Here is a 19,867-nt window from a genome sequence, read left to right on the forward strand (position 1 = left end):
TGAATTCCAGATGTGAGCATTTTCTCCTAAAGATGACACTGGTTTACAATGAGTCGCTTTTGAAAAGATTGTACAATGAGGGTAATCTGAAAAAGCCACCCATGGTCTCAGTTGCTCAGCTTGATCTTGCAGTGGCCTTTCAAAACCACAGCCCAAGCCGTCCTCTTCAGATTTATGTGAAAATGGATCTGTTCGTTTTGCAACGGTTCTTTAGAAACTGCTTTCATTCAGTTTCCATCAAGGTTCACATGGACATCACACATTTAGAGCTGTGAAAAAAACTCAAAACCTCACACCAAAATCCTGTTGCTTTCTCATCTGGTGCACATCTCATATCCACCAGCAGCCATGCATTTAATAACATGGAGCCAATTTTATGAAACTCCCTCCCAGTTGTGGTCAGGCAGAGCCCTTCTGTGTTGAACTTTTGGTGCATAGTGAATAATTTTTTTCCCCTTCCGGCAGGATTTCTGATTTTATTGTTTTAATTCATATTTAGTTTCATTGCATTGAGCTCCCTGTACACAGCTTAGAGAAGTGTGTGATTAAATGATATATAAATCAATGAAATAAATAAAATAACAAATAAATAGTTTGGGAACCCTGGAATGCTCCCTCCCTCTGAAAGACAGATCTTTTCAGCTGCACTTTCCAAAGTTGAGTTGCCGAAACCATTTCCGCTCTGCTGTCTCATCCATTTTGTGGGCTTAGGTTTCTCTTTGTGCCTTTAGTACACTGCTTTAGAAAGGCAGTATTAAAATATGTTACATAAAATAAATGCAACATGCTCTTAAAACCGAGAGCTTTAGGGAAGAGAATATCTAGAATATAAATCCCAAAAATGCAATTCTTATTTGCTGTGAATCTCCCTGACACAAAAAACTAAACTTGTACAGCGGAATAATGTCATAGAGTTGTGAAATCAAGATGAAGATTGCTTTGTGCTATGCATTCATGAAAATAGTCTGTGATGTCTTTTTTTGCTTTGAAAAATATTAAATGGTGGTACAGTGGTACCTTGGTTCTCAAATGCCTTGGTACTCAAACAACTTGGAACCCAAACACTGCAAACCCAGAAGTTTGCAAACATTTTTCGGAAGCCCAAAGTGCTCTGTTTTGAGTGTTATACTTCCAGTTTGAGCGCCACACTTCCATTTTGAGTGTTACGCTGAGGTCTGTCTGTTTTTGCTATTTATTTTGCATTTTTGTTTTTGCGGCTTTTTTGTTTTGTTTTTGTGACTGTGTGGAACCCATTTCAGCTATTGATTGATTGTGTGGCTGCAATGCATTATTGCTTTCATTTTATGAATCAATGGTTTTATTAGATAGTAAAATTCATGTTAAATTGCTGTTTTAGGGGTTGTTTTTAAAAGTCTGAAATGGATTAATCCATTTTGCATTACTTTCTATGGGAAAACACATCTTGGTTTTGGAATGCTTTGGTTTTGGAACGGACTTCCGGAACGGATTAAGTTTGAGAACCAAGATACCTTTGTATCTCCATTTATGGTATAAGCTTATAAACAACTTTTTTAAGAACTGGAGTGGAAGATGGTAAGCTGCTGTTTATGATTACTTTTAAATTGTTTTATTCCCTGTATGCTTTATTTTCATGTACACCACTTAGAAATGCTGGTGATTCAGTGGTATCTCTCAACAACGCACCGATAGTGGCTAATTCTAAATGAAAACTTCCCCTTTAAATGAAAGCTGAAATGGTGCTTGTGAAGTGATTGTACACCCTTTCTGCCTGCTGGATTCCACCCCAATGCCATTTGTCATGGCTTCCGCGCACCTCTCTGCTTTAAAAGCCAAGATGTACCTTGTAGTGCTAAGTGCTTTCTCCTCAGGAACTCTGAAGTGGCAAAAAGACATCCATACACTCCCCTGCCCCGAAGAAAGCACTATATGAGTTTGTGGCTTCAGACTGCTACAAAAAGGGTCTCTCAAGTGCTGGGAGAGAGCTAAGTTCAACATTCACTTCATCAGCTTGGCTACTCAGTCAGCTACTCCAGCCTTGCCACCCCCCACCCCCCACCAACCAGGCTAAGGGGTTATCAAAGTGCACTCAGTAAGTCATCGTAATATATACTGTATATACCCCCCCACAGCTAATCAGCAAGTATCTAAAACTTGACGATCATTTTGTATGATGGCAGATTCAGTCGAAGTCTTGGGGAGGGGGGAGATCCAACATTAGTAGCGTAAGAACCACCCTCCTCAGGCTGTTTGTCAGCTATTGCTGTGCCGTTTTCACATCCACGTCAGGTTTAAAGTTTACACATGAAAAGCCACTTTATATGACTAACCTTCAGCGGCAAATTGCAAACAGGCTAGGAAAAGCACTCTAAAAGGATGGTTTGTATTCACAGGGACCTCAGCCGTTAACTATAACCAGCAGCTGAGAACTTAAACTTGTTAGCATGTCATGAGAAGATGCGTTAAAGTTTTTAAAATATGTTACTATTAGAACGCTAATGTGACTGTTACCTTTATGACTACCCAGGTTTGGGGCCAGGACTGAGTGGGCCCTTGGCATTAATGCCTCTGATGATTCTCTGTGGTGGAATTGCTGGCGTCCACACCCACTCACCCCACAAGCAATGAGTACTGCTGCTGCTGTAGAGCAGCAGCATTAAGGAAAATCTGCACAGCAGTATCCACATTGGGGGAGAGCCCAGTCAGGGTAGGCATCAGCACCAGTAGCCCATGCCAAGCGGTGCAGTCCTTGGCAGCTGCCTGAGTGTGCCGGCTGTTGATGCCAGCCAGGCATTTGGAACTGTAAAGGCAACAACATTTAGCACCTGCTACAGCACATTGCTAGAGATGAGCTTACAGCAGATCTAGACCCTGGTAGAGATTTGTTCTGCATGTCACCATGGCCAAAGGGAGAACTTGCAAGGCCTGCAAGCACCCTTTTGAGCACCAGTAGTCCGGAACACACCATCCCTGATCTGTTCAGGGACTTTAATCTGAGTTGCATGCTGCCCAGGCTGCTCTGGATTGCTCTCTTTTGAAAAAAATGGGACTGTTGGAAATTTTGCTTTTTACAGAATGATCCATTTATTTTGATTGTTGTTGTTTTTTTAAAAAATCCCATTTTTGTGCCACATTCGCCTCCCTTTTCCTACTCCCTTCTAATTCCAAGACTCATTATAGGAATCAGGAATTCCATGTGGAATTGCTGGCGTCCACACCAACTCACCCCACAAGCAATGAGTAGTGGTGCTGCTGTAGATCCGCAGCATTAAGGAAAATCTGCACGGAATTCCACACAGAGGGTGGAAAAATTGACTGGCAACAGCTCTCTCTATTCCTGTTTGTAACCAATTTAGGAGGAGTGAGAAGACACAAGAAGGGTCATTGCTAGGTAACACCATCCTCATATTGTTCGATACCTGATAGACAGGCATGTGAACAGGCTAGAGTCTTCGCATCTGCTTGTTTGGGTGGTGGACATAATGGCTTAGGGGGCAGAGTGGACGGGATGCAAATGACAAAAAGCTTTTGAAGGAAGACACATTTAAGAATCTGTTGGCATTCTTCTAACTGTTCCTCATCACCTCCTACAATATGATCCATTAATTAAGTCACATGAAGTTGGTTTCCTGGGCCAAAAAGAGCCCAGTCCAAATATCATATTGCCTTTAGCAAAGGCAAGAATGTGAATGGCTTGGCTGTTTTTAAGAAGAGCCTAAGATGAAGTCCCAAAATAATCAATTCTGCTAGTGCAAGCATGTTAGAACATTTCTGTACTCTCAGTCTTCAAGAGCATTTTTGAACTCTTCAAGTCCATATGTGTGTTTGTGGTGTGTGTTATATAACTAGAACAAGTAAAGGAATTTATCGCTGGTGCTACTTTTGTGTCAGCTGCAAGTTCAGAATAGGAACACCCATGTTATCCTCCTTGTTGTCCCCCTCAATTCCTCCCCCATTTTAATTCTTTTAAGCAGAATTGCACCAAACAAACTAACCTTTTATTTTTAAAAACCCTTATTAGACTAGAAAGAGCACCAAAGAACAGATGGTTGTTCAGCCTGAGGAGAACATGCAAAATGACAAGTCAATCAGTCAGCCATTCACCTGCATCTCTAATTTCCCTCAGCAAGATCTACTCAGAATGCCCAGTGTTAAGCCCCACTTAATACAAGTTTGCATAAAGGAGCTCTATAGTTACTCAAGTTGTAGTTCACTGATAGAACATCTCCTTTGTATGCAGAATGTCACTGATTTGGTTCCCACCATCTCCAGGTAGGCCTGAGAGACACTCTGCCAATCAGTGTAGACAATACTGAGCAAGATGGACCAGTGGTTTTGCTCAGTATAAGACAGGTTGTTATACTATGTCACAGTCAGTTATTTGTAATTTGCATGAATTTTTAAATTTGATTCAATGGCACCCACAGAGTCCTCATCGTCATTGCCTCCTGGTAAATCCCGGCTAACATCAAGCCTTATCCAATTAACAGTTAGAGGAGAGATTGTTTTTCTTTTTAGCTGCCAGTCAAGAAGGGATCTTCGTGGCATGCATATGATCCCCCAGTGATGGGGATCTTTTGGCCCTCCAGATGTTGAACCACAACTCCCACCACACCTGACCATTGGCCATGCTGGCTGGGGCTCATGGGAGCTTGAGTCCAACAACATCTGGAGAGTGGCAGGTTCCCCATCCTTGGGAGAAAGCAATGTTTGGAAGAGCTGCTACGGAAAGAGTGTGCGACTATTATCCTATTTATATTCTGCCATTGCCCCAAAGAAATAAGGATTATTAATATTTTATCCAATTTTAATGTCACCACAGCCTTGTGAGATAGGATACCTAAGAAACAGTGACTACTTAGAAAGCCTTGTGGTTGATGAGGGATTTGAAGCCAGGTCTCCGTGGTCAAAATGCAACACTCTGTCCACTATATCACACTGGCTTTCAGCTTAGAATCATAACAGGGGTGGACTTGGGTCTTTCAAATTTCAACGGTGCCCTGTGCAAGACCAAAATTAGGCACCCCCACTTCTTGCCTTCCACTCTGCTCATGCATTACATCATAGCTGCGGTGCCCTGCAGACCCCCCTTGGCGCTGCATTGGTGTGGTTTCCCCCCCCCCTTCTTTACAGCCCAAAGCAGAGGCAATGTTACACATGGTAGGGACACAGGAGCACTCCTGCCCTGCCACACATATATGGAGGACCCATTCCAGAGACTGTGTGAAGTGTGCCTGTGTCCCAGAAGCAGAAAGCAACTCCACTAGAGAAAATGGCCAGCTCAAAGCTTAAAATGGCACAAACAACACAAATCACTGAGAAGGCAAAATACCCAGACCAGCCAGTCTGATCTTAGTGAACATTCCCTTCCATCTAGCACTTAATATGGATGTAAGAACATGGGAAATGAAGATTTCCTCTCCGCTTAAGGGAACATCTGCCCTCTATAAGGACAGCGTTTCGGTTCTATCCATCCCCATCCTGTTCACAGTCTGTCTTGCACTCGAGAACTGCATAAATCCAACAGCATTTGAACTTCCTCCCTCCCACTCTTCCTCCTACCCACTCTGCGTACTTCAGAACTCCAGCTCTCATGAGAGATCATTAAATTTTGGAACAATCAGCAGTTCATTTTGTATATTTTATTGTGCAGTGCTGGAACTTTTTAAAATGTGCTTTGCCATTAAATAATACTGTGGCGCTATTAAGGAAGGGGCAGATCTTAAGACGCTTCTATCTGGGTGCTGAACAATGCAGTAGTGACCTCCCCACGAGAACACTCCACATCAGAAACAGTAATGAATATGAATGGTATTTTTCAAGATTTCACTGCGTGCAGAATGAACTACGGATGGGGGAGAAATTAGATAAACCCAGTTTGCATTTAAAAATGAACCTACTGAATCTGAACTTTCCAAAACAACAGGCAAACAGGAACACAACCATCTTTCAGAATTCACACTTCTCTGATTTTTGCAGTGCGGTTCCCCAGCCATGTGATGTGTAAAAGGGGTGGGGGGGGAGCTGAGAGAAACTGAAATTGACCAGGGCGCAAAAATTGACCAGTGAGCACTGAGTCCCATTGATGTCAACAGAAGCCAGTCATACATGGCTCAGCTCATGACATCTTGTTGCCTGAAGCAAAATGGCACTTCCCCCATTCCACATATAAGACAACTAGAGCAGCAGCTGAATATTACTTCAACAATGACAACAGGAAGTCTTTCAGGGGCCCTGAGGCCAGCACTCCAGTTTAGGGTATTTCGGACAAACCAAGCACCACACATACCTCTGTACTTCAGGAGAGGGGAATGCTGCCCCCTTCCAGCATTTGCTGCCTGAGGCAGTTGCTTCACTGTGCCTAATAGTCAGGCCAGCCCAAGCCGCGTTCCCTGTCATTCCACGCTATATTGCTGCTTCACAGCACCGTGCTGGAGCCAAGGCAAGCATCCCCACACTGCAAGCAAAATGGATCGTTGTGGCTGTGAACAACCACAGTCAAAGTCCAAAAAATATATAAAAGAATCAAGGAGGGATTTTTGTATGTGTGCTTCTCCTGAAGCCTAATTTTACAGGGAAGATTTGTGTCAGCCATACACTGGCCTTGCTCTAGCTGGACTACATATTTACTTTGGGTAAATATGTGAGATAATGCTCTTCTGCAGTTAATGTATTGATGTATCCTTCTTGAGTAAATGAAAGTTGCCCTCGGAGCTGTTTGAGTTGTGCACCCTGGCTTTAATATATCACTGGGAATGAGACATACCTAATTGACTCAGGCCTGTAGTCTCTCTCTTATATTTTCCTTGCCTTTTAACTTTACTGGGCAATTACAGATAGACAGACAGATAGTATTGAAGTATAACATACAACAATAAACAATAAATTAAAACACTCCAGTCTGCATCTTTTACAAAAAAAAGTAAATGGTATTGACACAGTTATACAGTCCAGTCAGAAATACCACCTGCAAACCCATCTTTAATTCTACTATAATACGTGATGTCAGGTGAGTGACAATGGCAGAAAATGGTCATGGGGTCAAACTGGTCTGCTTGACAGGCCTGATTTGACCCTTGGGCTGGAGGTTTCCCATCCTACACAATATCCATACTTATTTTTTCCTACCAGTTTTCCAGGCATGCGTGTGATGAACCCATCTTGACCCTAGAAGCCCATGCCACAATCAATTTAAGGTGCCATGAGACTCTTTTGTCATTTCTCTCAGAGATCATGACATTATGCTGACAACACAGCGATGCTGTTCCTGTTACAAACAAACTCCACCTCAGCAAGCATTTTGTGGTGGTGGCGCTACATCTTACCATTCTAGTCACACTGTATGTATATGAATTTAAAATGCACTTACTAATTAAATGCTGTCTCAGGCTTTGTTCAAATAGAAATGGTGACATGTTTTGGTTGGTTAAATTAATCTTAGGTAAAGTATGCCATCCGGATATACCCTTGGGATTTCCTTCGCATCTGTTGTTAAAAGGTCATAAATCTGAATTCTAAGTAGGCACCAATTATTGCACACATTTTCTCAAATACCAGCCCCTATCAAATAGCATACGTTCATTTAAACACGTATAATTTGATGAGTACCCCATAACTATCTCTTAATATTCATAACAGACTTTAACAGCAGAATGAATAAACCAAACAGTGCTTTGTCAAAATGGTAAGGTGAAAAATCAGGCCACAACCCACAGGGAAAGCATAATGAATGAAAGCAGCCAATGACTCGAAGGCTCACAAAGCCTGTCAATTAATTTTCAGCCTACAGTCATTTTGCTATGGATGTCTCAAAGTTTCCTTTGAACATTACAGTTACCCAAGATGCTTTATATGTGTGGTTATGAAGGCAAGGCAAGCCTTAAGGAAATTTGCATAATACTCTCAAATTAAAAAAGAAGGAGGAAACTTGTTCAGACTTTGGAAAAATATCTCTAAGAATAACGGGCACATTCATTTGGAGGTATATCTGAACTCATTATGTAAATGGGTAATATTGGATCTAGCTCAGTACCTCCGAGCTGTCATTACCTTAACCTGGAGGGTTAATACCTCTACCCAGTCTTTTTTCCAGCCATTTCCCAACATCTATCATTTATATCTGTTTGCATAGTTTCATTTCCACTTTCCCAAGTGCTGCGAAATGCAGAGTAGCCTAAAGCAACCTCTTTTTTGAGCAAAGATATGCATCACAACATTCAGGAAGCATGAAAGGCAATGGATAACTAAGGCTGCCAATCCAACCCCACTTACCAGGGAGTAAGCTCCATTGAATTCAGTAAGGCTGACATAGTTAGGGTGGTGGTGTAAAATGGGGCCATGAACTATAAGCCACTGTTGAGTCAGCTATGGGCATTTCTTGATTTCTTTATTTGTCACCCAAAGCCCAATGGTCTGCTTTATAGAAGGCAGCATTGCTTTAAAATTGCAGCGTTGCTACATCTTTATATAGCATTGCCACATTCCCCAAGGGAAAACACAGCATTTTCAATAAGTACATATGTATGCTACTTAATACAAAGGAAAACATATTTAATGTTCTCCATAGTATACTGCTGCATTTGAGCGAAATAAAACAATTGGGTGGAGCTGAAAAAGGCAGACAGAGAGATGAAAGATGGAGAGCCTGTTTCATTCCATTTTAAAAGGGTCCAATGTTGAAACAATACAAAAATGTGTTCTTTCTAAGCATGGATGTCATGGCAGTATATTTGCCACATTTACAGAAAAAGTCAAAGAAGAAGCTGTAAAGTCTGAGGGCTGATCCATATGTTGCCAGAGCCTTTATGTAACTGTGCCTCACACCATTTGTATAACATTTGTAGACGCACAGTGTGGGTCACACAAATGCTATAGGGTTTTATCCAAAGTTAGTCCTACTCACAGCAGACCCATTGAAATTAATGGATTCAACTAACTTAGGCCCACTAATTTCAGAAGGAAGAATTCAACACTGTGCCAAGGGGATCAATCCATCAGGGCAAGTACTTTGGCTTGCCAGGCAGAACGATCAACCCTCTCCTTCCCCCACGCACTGTTCCAGTTCTCCCATCCCACCCCCAGTCAATGGAGAGGTGCAGGAGGAGGAGAGATGGGAAGCCCCATTGCACAAGCAGTGCTTCCACAGATGGTAATCATTATTTGAATCCTAGCCAATGAGTCTACCCTGAGTAGAACTTATTTGGATACAGCCCATAATTATCTTCCATACCCAGGGTCAGCATCAGCACTTGACATCCTTAAACAGCTGCCAGTTCCCCTTACCCCAATGGGGCCCACCACTATTGTCAGCCTGCCCACTTTTAATTCCCCACCCCATGGCTGCATCTGAGAAGCACCAGACAGCTTCTCTCATTAGCACTGTAATTTCCCCCAGTTCTCCCAATATAGTGTCACTGCATTGTGGGAAATTAAGATTGTAACTGGACCCAGCTGTCCAGTGCTCTTCAGAGCATTGCTATGGACACTGTTTCCAGAGCCATGTAAATCCATTGATGGAGCAAAGGCCACACCAGGGGACACTTTGAGCAGGGCCTCCTCATACCTGCACAGCCATCATCGAGCCCCCAAGGACTGACTAAGGATTGGCCGCTGAGGAAAATGGTTGGGAGCTGCCTAGTATCTGGTAAAGCCTACTTTGTCTTTCCTTCACACAGGATGGACCAGCTGAGGACTGACCATGGGGCAATGCAACAGTTGACAGGGAATGGGTTGGAAAGGGACAGGACAACTAACAGAGGAAAGAGGAAGGTTCACCCAGCCACCCATTCAGATTAACCACAGGTGACAGGGGAGGGGCACTTTGGGAAATCGCCACACCAACAGAATGCTGGAGCCTGTGTTCCATTTTGACTGGCAACTCATCCTCTGAGCAGGCTTTTATTCCAACAGACACCACACAAAGAGCCTGTAATCCCTGGATCTGTTAAATAATGGACCCAGCATACACCAAGGCACACAGCTTGCTTCCAAATTCCCTCTTGTGCTGGCCTAGTTTAAAGTTGGAGCACAGCCCAGCTGTGCTGAACACACACGTTGCATTGTCATCCTAGTCTTTTGCTCTTCAGCTCCACTATCCCCACTCACCCAGCAAAGCAGAAACTGTTTTGCTGTGCTAGCTGCCTTCATTGGCTCCTGAAAGTGCAAAGTGAAAAATGAATCTCCCACTAGAATTTTGGACGCCTACATCTATCAGCCATTTTTTTAAAAGCCAGTATCAATCTATCTATGCCACTCATCTGAGATGCTGTTAAATACTCTGGCACTATTAAAACTGAATTAATCCACCTTTCCATTGTATTTTCCTTTAATCCAACTGGATACTTTGAAATAGGTTGATAGAAGTGTGCAACATTGCTAGCTTAAAAAATAATAACATCACCAATGGCTTAATCAGCAAAGGATCTGAAATATAAGAATTACAGCAGCTTGTCTCACCGCCTTTTGAAACTATGAAATCTTTCCATCGGCTTTCCAAGCTCCCTGTGTTATTGTTCTCTCTCTCTCTCTCTCTCTCTCTCTCTCTGTGTGTGTGTGTGTGTGTGCGCGCGCGCACAGGAGGTATTTAAGCTGATCAGCACAGAACATCTTTGCATGTAGCTAACTAGTTGCTTCAGAATACCTCCCACTGTTTCGGCCCATTAACCCCAGCACAACAGCTTGATGAATTAATGCTTATATAGGCACAGTTGGCAGCTTCTAATTAAATAATTATGGTTATACAGCTGCAAAGAAGCTGGAATGTCCCATCGGAAAACCAGCTGTCAAGTTTTATTGGTCCTGAGAGTTTTTGAAAAAGAGAATTTTAGGAATTTGATGTGAAGGATCTCTGACCACTCTAGACTCTCGGTGTGGATTGCCAACATTCTCATATTAAAACATCCAAGAAAAGAGTGTGTGCATGCATCTATATAATTGCTGTCTCCCATCAGAGTCATACATTGTTACATAGCACGTATGATATAAATTATTGTCATCACTACAGCAACTGCTCAAATCACCTGCATAAGGTGCATTTGCATAAGGCAAATTTGCATTTCGGATTTTGGCTAGCTGTTTCAAACTGGTAAATACAATGAAGGAATGATAAACAGAATCAACATACTTAAGACAAGGGCTTCCTTTTTGAAGAGCAAGGTATCACTACGCAATAGCCACTGAATACCACAAACAGTCATTATAATGACTCCCACAAGCATTTTGCCAGCTTTATCCTGGGATAAGCAATCTGAGTGAATGCTAACATGCGAATCCACAGAAAGGGTCCTGAACTGGGAGAGATGTTAGGTGTGGATTCAGCGCATCAACCACCACTGAGAACTGATCAGAGGAAGGAACTACTGCACTGCAGGGAGGGGGACCCTGCAGCCTTTAAGATGTTGCTGGACTACACCTCCCACCATCCCTTATCATTGGCCATGCTAGCTAGGGCTGCTGGGAGCTGGAGCTCAACAACATCTGGAGAGCCAAAGCTTCCCAATCTTTGAACGACAGGGTGCCCAGTTAGACCTCAAACCTTCAAGAAAATTATTGAGCAGTGATGAGATCAGGCCAGGTAATGTCTCAGTCCCCTGATCTTTACATTAAAAAAAAAAATGAGTTCAAGCCTGTTGGTTTGGTCTTTGCCTCAGAGCCTTGCATTTGGTCACATCTCAGTCAGCTCCCATCTTGCTTGTTGTATACGCTGTTGAGAAAGTGCCAGGAGATGTGAAGCAAGGAGACCAGCTCATGATGATGATATGGCACAAGCGGTGCTATCTCCCAGTTGGGCAGCTTTGAGGCTGGGTTCAGCAACTCTGTGGCTTGCACCAGTGGTCTTCCTCCTCATGGTTGCTTCTTGGAGGCAGGATCTGACTTGTAAGGAGCCAGATCTATTAGTTAACAGCTACTAAGTTAAGAGCAGACCACCAGCTTGGATCCCCTGAATGGAGTGGACACAACTGTCCCCAGCATGCTGAATATAAGGAGCCCAACGGTTTTGCTGCTGATTTATTGAAGAAATGTCCTATCTGATTTTACCAATATTGTAAAAAGGCAAATGAACATAAGATTTCAGACATGGGTCAGAAAGAAAGAGAATCCCTGAATGTAGAGGAGGTGGGGGAGGCTGTGTTCATGCGTGTACAAGATTTGTCAACTGAGGTACATCTAGTTTAAGCAAAGGTAATAGTCTCTCAAGGGACGCGGGTGGTGCTGTGGTGTAAACCACTGAACCTTGGGCTTGCTGATTGGAAGGTTGGTGGTTCAAATCCCTGAGATGGAGTGAGCTCCTGTTGCTCTGTCCCAGCTCCTGCCAACCTAGCAGTTCGAAAGCACGTCAAAGTGCAAGTAGATAAATAGGTACCGCCCCGGCAGGAAGGTAAACGGCATTTCTGGCTTTGCCAGAAGCGGCTTAGTCATGCTGGCCATATGACCTGGAAAAACTGTCTATGGACAAACGTTGACTCCCTCGGCCAAGAAAGCGAAATGAGCACTGCAACCCCATAGTCATATGAGACTGGACTTAATTGTCAGGGGTCCTTTACCTTTACCTTTAATAGTCTCTCATGCACCATAAAGAATGGGTGGTGGAGTTACAAGCCATCTGCATGGAATCTGGTAGCTTGCATATCACATCAAAACATTTTTAAACCTGCCTGTCAAATTGTGCATTTCCTTGCCACTTGGGTGAGCCATATCTACACCTTTGGATAGTGCCAAAACTTTCTTCAGAGCATCATACAAATGTAGTTTTTCAATTCACTTAAGACAGACACACCTCATTTGATAAATTTTGGATACAAATCTAGAATTCCAACGGCTGATAAAAGCTAACAAAGTAGTCCCACCTGCTAACAAATAAAGAAAGTTGGCTGGGCATAGTTTGAAGATATCCAGTACAAAATATGTTCATCAAGAATGGTACACATAATGAGGAATCTATGCAGAAGATCTAATAAATAGGTTGAGCTGAAGGTTCGATCAAGGCATACAGGCTGGCAAATGAGACAAACTTTGGCTTATGAAGGAGAGAGACCTTGGGGGAGTCAGCCAATAAGGGAGGTCCATTAACACAAGGGCTTATGACTATGCAATGGAAGTTCCCCTGCTTCTCCTCTCCCCACATGCCTTTCAAATCTTTGTGGGGGTTCTCCCAATCCTTTGGATAAATTTTCAAGAAGGTTGCAGAGGGCCCACAGGGAAAGGGGAGGGAGAAGTTCCATTGCACTGTCCGAAGTTTTTCCAGGAACTGAACCAGTTTGTTGGGCACCACCCTTGGTTTTTCACTTGGTTCTAACCAGAAAGAATTAGAATAGCACCATGAGCAGTATGATAGCAAACAAATCGTAAAGGCATCATCCATATCTTGGCTGTGTCACACTTCACCATGAGACACAGTGATGGTTCAAGACGCCTTAGCTCTGGCAAACCCCAAGCCTCCTTGGATATCTAAGTCTACCCTACCCAACATTTATGCAACAATTTGAGCCCCAGCTGCCTCTTCTCGGATCAACAAGACACCATAAGCAAATGGAACCTGTTCGTAGGCTAGGAACTGTTGCAACTGTTCCCATCAATTATAGGGTGTTTGGGCGTTTTGCTTTGTTTTAGCATGTTCAGTGGTTGGGCCAGCTCTCAGATCCAAGGATGGCTGTGCCAGAGGTTTTCTCAGCTGCTTGCACTGGGCAAGTGAGAAGGGAAGGTAGAAAAACTCATCAGTGGATCATGATAATTGGAAAGGTGCTGCATTTCCCAAGAGAGAGTAGAGGGAAATTTCTTTGTGAGCACTGCCTGATAAGCAGTATAAAATGCATTAAATAATTAAATTACATAGTCTCAAGAGCAGTTTTACATGTCATTTCCTCATAAATCTTCAGGAGGAACCTTCTTTGCTGTATTTTATTTTCTTTCTGTTTCTCTTTTCTTTTATATCTATCATATGACCATTGATTGTAACTTGGGAGTGTGCTGGGTGGGGGTGGGGGAATTAACAAAAGTTAAAAAAAAAGAGTAGGGATTTAAGGTCGAGCCTTAATAGTTTCCTCTTTCAACTTGTGTCTGCTTTCAAAAAGTTATTTCTTCATGACAACAAACATACAGGCCAAAAGAAAAGTTAGGAACTAATGCACTGAGTGTGAATTACATCAACTATGAAATACTAGTAATCTCTGATGTAATTTTAATCAGACTCTAACTTCAATCCTAAACTTTGGACAAAGAAGCAACTAAGAACTCCAGCAACTTTCTGGATCGTTATTTTGCCAAATAATAATAACAATCGATAATAACAATCATACCAATTCCTTATATCTCCCATTATTATTTTCAATAAGTCAGTGTTTTATCTTAGGAAGAATTGTTTTGAAATTAATTAATACCTGGGCGTATTAACAATTTCATTTATATCATAAACACAAGATACAGGCTCCCAACTTTTGCATCTCAGACTGGATGCTCACATAATGCCTTAAATTTGAGTATTTGCATCTATTACTAAGCCTTCACTCAATTTTCTGCACTACTTTTCAACATCAACCCTCATAATCGTCTTCCCTAGCTAGTTATGCAAAGTGCAGCAAGTCAGTTGGATAAGACAACTCTACTTCACATTTGTCTTCACAAAACACGTTTGAAGGGGACAGGAAAAACCTGGTTGTGATAATGAACCAAGTAAAATCACAATAAAATACTGCAGCCACACACATTGAAGATCAGACAAGGCCTTTTATATAATAATTTACGGAAGCAAAACTACCCTGGTGTGACCAGACAAAAGTGTTCCCTATACAATGCCAAAGCTTCAGATCTGAATCCAATCCTCTGATGAGATTCCAGACAGCACAGTAAAATTATCCAGTTAAATCAGTTACCATAGCAAGATGCAGTATACTCATTCTTAGGCATCCACTGTCTATTTCAATATATAGACCTTGTCTATGAAAAAGACCCCTGCTGAAAAAGAGCTAGGATGAGTAGATTTCACTTTTCCTTCTCTGCATATAAGCATATCAGCTTTATTCCTAGATGGCTTGGCTGGCAGTGTGTGATTATTACCAAACACCTATTACCATTGTACAGTTTCTATCACTAAATCAGCAGCGCCTTTTCGCCTGTTTTGAATGAGCACTCAAAATGCACACAAGATACTTAAACTGCTGGTTAACTATGGCGGGATAGATGCATCTCTCCATGTTTGTGTGCGTGTGTGAATGTCTGTCATAGGAGCAGAGAAGGGAGGAAATTCCAGCAGTCTGTGCTGCCCCCTAGCCAAGACCATACCACTGAATTCACCACCAGTGTATGCTCAAAAGACTTGCACTAAATACCCCCTTTGCATCCCGATTCAGAATGAAATTTCAGTTAGCAGAAAGGACACAGAGGCTTGATCAAGTCAGGATAACAACCCAGCTACCAAAGGAAACAGACTCCCAGCATGCATCAAACCCAAACAGTCGCCACAGCAGATGTACTTACGATAAAAGACGTATTCCGTGTAGCTGGACCAAACTTTGTCATCAGTGTATTGATTGACAAAAGAAGCCGTGACTGAAGAATTGCAGACCACCATGTGGAATCCACATTCTGACAACATATCAAAAGCCCTTTCCAGGTGCCTGAACTTCAGGTAGAACCTGGAGGTGTATCTGTCGGGAGCCCGGTCTGGGTCCCTGCTCTCATTCAAACTTTCTCCAAAAACTTCTTTGACTAGAGCAATCCTGCCGCAAACCAAAATCCGCGGGACCCTCCTGAACTTGGCATCTGCTTGGGTCTCCCGACCCATGGTGCACGACCCCCGGTAGCCAATAGTTATGAAGCCCCACTTTCGATCCGAGGGCATAAGTGATGACGGGGCACATATTCTCGTGTCACTGCTTTGGGAAACCTCCTCGTAATCACTATGGCAATAATCGTCGGGACTCTGCTTGATCTCATCTGGACTCAGAATTTTGACCAAGTCTGGCAGCTGAAAGTACTCGGCTTCCCTTTTGAGCCTCCCTCTTTCTGGAAAATGGTCAGGCAGGACCACTTGCTTGTCCCTGAGATAGTCCAAAATGTAGCGGAACAGGAAGCCATCTCTGTCGATGAATATCCTTCCCTTGGAATCTTTTGCAAGATCGTTGGCCGACTCTCTCTTGGAGGTGAACATTTTCCAAAGCAGGGTGTGGGGAATGCCTGTTAAAGTTGAGAGGCGAGTGAAATAAACCTGGCCGCCCACATTCAGCTCTATCACCTCTGGGTAGGATTGTGCAGCTGTTGCTTGCTCTCTGGGAGGGAGGTAAGTCCTGCAGTTTCCACTCAAGGCCATGATATTGTTAAACAAGCCAACCACAAGCTGTGGGGGAACTCGCACTCACATCCAAGGTTTCAAGAAGGCTCCTTGTACCCACTCCCCCAGGGGTCTCCTAGCATTTAAGGAGACTGGGATGGATGGGTGGGTGGGGAACAGGAAACAGAAATGAGGTTACAGGATTTATTTCCCAATTGTCCAGAAATGGGTGATCACAAAAACTGACAAGGTGACTTGAACCTTACAAAAACAAAGAAATATGAGAATTGAAGAGGGCTCCCTTCACACAAGACAATCACATAACCAGATCTTCCATCAAAGCTCCAAACAGTAGGATCAAGCCACGTTTCCTTATCATTCACAAGCCTGTTGAATAAAAAGAAAATGAGAAAGAATTATTCCTCTATGCATGGGGGGGGGGACCCACACTATTTTAAAAGGGTAAAAAGCAGTTGAGTTTTGAACGCTCAGCATACAACCTATTTAAGGGAATATTTACCTTGCTCTATCATTTTTGTTTAGTTTAAAGAAAGGTTGAAGGAGGTTTAAAAAACACATTCCAGGTTTGCACAAGCATCTCATTTAGATTATGCAAATGAGGGGATAGAAGCATTGAGCCTTACCTTGGTTACACAAATGCACAGTTCCTGCGAAGGGAAGCGACATTTCCTAAGCAACCCCAAAGAAAATCAGCACTCAGGGTTGAATCTGGTATAGAAGCAAATCCAAAAGCAGGAAAGGGACTGGGGTTTGCGGGGAAGAGAGCAGCTCAGTTGGCAATATCCAGGCAGAACTTAACTGTTAAAACCCTTGCACAGGAAAGTTAACCAGGCTGGGCATCGGAGAGAAACGAAGCTGTGCAACAATAGCTGAGATCAAGAGAGAGAAAGAGAGAGAGGCAAAAGCAGCATAAATCCCAGGTCAGGACTCTTTAGGACAGGAGAGAATTTCAGGAGGAGGACCTTGCTTCAGATGACTTGCAGAAAGCCCAGATAATGTGAAGAGCAGTGAAAGGCAGTTTCAGTGGCATCCCACAGTGGTACCCTCTCCATCAGGAAGGGCAGAGATCCTCCCATGTTCCCAGCCAGATTGAGAGAGCACAAGCCTGCAGCAGTTTGAAGTGGAGTGGAGCGGGGGTGGGTGAGAGGAAAAGGATGCCCAGGGAAGCTGCTTGCTCTCTGCTTTCACTACCCAGGCTGCTGCCTCTGGTTGCTGGGCTGGGTGGTTCCACAGTTCCCAGTGCAGTTCGGATGCTGTTTCAGCAGTGCAGGGAAGAAACCATCCAGGGAAATGACTATTACATCATCTTAAAGGAATATGGCTTTGAGAAAGCCGAGCAACCTGGAGGGGGTGGGACTCGCGCGCTAGTTCGTTTCCCCTCTTCTTCATTTTTTAACGAGTTGCAGGAGGAGAAGCACAACGTGACGCTGCCACAAGCAGCTCCCCTGAACCAGCAGAGAAGCTCCAGGAAAGCTTATGCTGCTTCAGCCACTGGGTGAAAAGGACCAGTTCCACATTTTGTCCCTTGCAGAGCTCTGTATTTGAGAGTATTTAAGTTCTCTCTTGTTCTAAACGCAGCTCTCTCTCTCTCTCTCTCACACACACACACACACACGTTCCTGTTGCACATTTTTCTGCCTTGATAAACTTGTGTTGCTTTGTGGTGCGATGCAAAATGAAACCTTATGGTTTGATTCTGCTCCCTCGAAGACACACAGTACAAATTAAATGACACAAATATGCAAATCAAAGCTTTGATTTCCCCACACACATACACAGGGAAATGTCGCCCGTTCTACAACAAATTAACTCATCAGGATCTGTCAAGCAGAGCAACCAAAAATCAGGGGGTGGAATGGAAAGCAAACAGAAAAAGGCATCGTGCAGTAGTAATAATGGTCTCGAAAAGTTAGGGAAAGAGTCAAATGATAAAGCACCGTAACCAAGTTTCATTGTGAAGTCTGTAGGGTCCTAAAATGTGCTTTTAAAAGCAGTAGCGCCTGCACCCACTTAAGTGCAGAGAATCCAGCAATTCAACACAGATACTCAAGATTTTATATTCTGCACTTTTCAAGGATGAAGTCGTTGCTAATTCTGTTACTGCTGATGATGTTACAAGGATTGGATTAAGCTGCCAGGTAATTTGCTTAAAGGCTTTGGCATTTTCTGAACAAGGTCTATAAGCAGCTTCCAAAAACTTTATTACACTGTGTGTATTTGACATGTGTTAGCTAAACATTTGTTGTAAAAGGGAGGGGGGGAATCACTCAAATCACACACTGGCTCAAAGTGTTTGTATGGGCTCCAGAAAACACAGCAACAAACTTTATGGTGACGATAATTCATTAATTTTCTATCCCACCTTTTTGCCGAAAGGGAACCAGGGTGGTAAACAACACCAAAGTGGTAAAACAATGCATTTATAATTAAGATGAGACACATTTAAAACATGTTAAAACAATTTCAAACATCTAAAAACATTTAACACAACTAAAAACATGTACAAAAGTCACATGCTCTCACGGATAATAGTTTCAAGGCTGTCAGGAGCAGTTTCTTTCACCTATCAAACACTCAGGTAAACAGGAATGTTTTTAAGTTCTCCCTGAAGCTCATAATGAGCAAGACAGACACACCTTCCTAGGGAAGTTATTCCAGAAACAGGAAAGCACCACCCAAAAGGCCCTGTGATGGATCAGTGCCAACCAGGTAGCATTCACTGGGTGTTCTGCTACAATATAGTTGGGTGCTTCAGCCTGGTTTATAGGGCTGAGATTTCAAATCTTTATAATCTTGACCAGGGACTTCAAAAACATAGATCTCTGTCCTAGCAAAACTGATAACCATATGGCTAAGAGTGATCAGCAAATTCTGGAAATTCAACACACATGTGCACGTACACACACACACAAACCTTTAGTTGCATTTAACTTCAGTCTTGCTTTGGCCATAACATATTTATCTGCTGTTGCCTCTGTAATAATTTCGCTCCAGCAAAATAAAATAAAACCTTCTGCTGGTTTTATTTTGCATGTTTACAGCACCACCTCATGGCCAAATGAGATGATGGCAGACTTTTTAAGAACATACCTTCTAATATGTAACCTAAATTTGCTGGTCTGTGATTCAATCCCACCAAAAAATAGCAGCAGTCTAGAAGCAACCGCTGTCTTCTGTGGTCATCTAGGATGTGTTGGGCTCAAGCCAAAAAAAAGAGAGCACGAGCCACAGATAACAGTCCTGTGAAAAAGAAAATATCAGCAACATAGATTGAGAAAGCTTACCATGACTGAGCTTGCTTCACTTTGACCTAAATCTGATTCCCTAGAAACTCCAGGTTAAATCCATCCCAGTTCATAAGTCATTACACTTTGGCTTGTATCCAGAGCTGTGCTTCTGCTGTCAGAAAGCCTCTTTAGCTTGTGGAAGGGCTGATTCTGATCTAAAGTAAGAGTGCTGTGTGAGAAAAAATGACCCCAAGTCTAATAATAATAATACTAGTAGTAGTAGTAGTAATAATAATAATAATAATAATAATAATAATAATAATAATTTTATTTATACCCCACCCTCCCCAGCCAGGATCAGGGCAGCTAACATCAA

The 19,867-nt window shown here is 42.8% G+C and overlaps 1 protein-coding gene across 2 annotated transcripts in view; it reads right to left on the reverse strand.

Annotated features, from left to right (window-relative positions):
- Window positions 1–19,608, reverse strand: part of KCTD16 (potassium channel tetramerization domain containing 16) — a 148,302-nt gene extending 128,694 nt beyond the window's left edge. Inside the window, exons 1-2 of one of the 2 annotated variants that reach the window (XM_081852133.1) lie at window positions 19,549–19,608; window positions 15,451–16,630 (exon numbers count right to left, since the gene is read on the reverse strand). In XM_081852133.1, coding sequence (XP_081708259.1) covers window positions 15,451–16,282 — 832 coding nt within the window. In that variant the 5' untranslated portion in view covers window positions 16,283–16,630; window positions 19,549–19,608. Of the gene's footprint in view, window positions 1–15,450; window positions 16,631–16,887; window positions 17,654–19,548 lie in introns of those variants that run through there. The other variant, XM_081852132.1, reaches the window with a different exon arrangement.
- Window positions 19,609–19,867: the final 259 nt, after the last annotated feature.

The sequence above is a fragment of the Podarcis erhardii genome, assembly GCF_964252035.2.
Source record: "Podarcis erhardii genome assembly, chromosome: 2".
Lineage (NCBI taxonomy): Eukaryota > Metazoa > Chordata > Lepidosauria > Squamata > Lacertidae > Podarcis > Podarcis erhardii.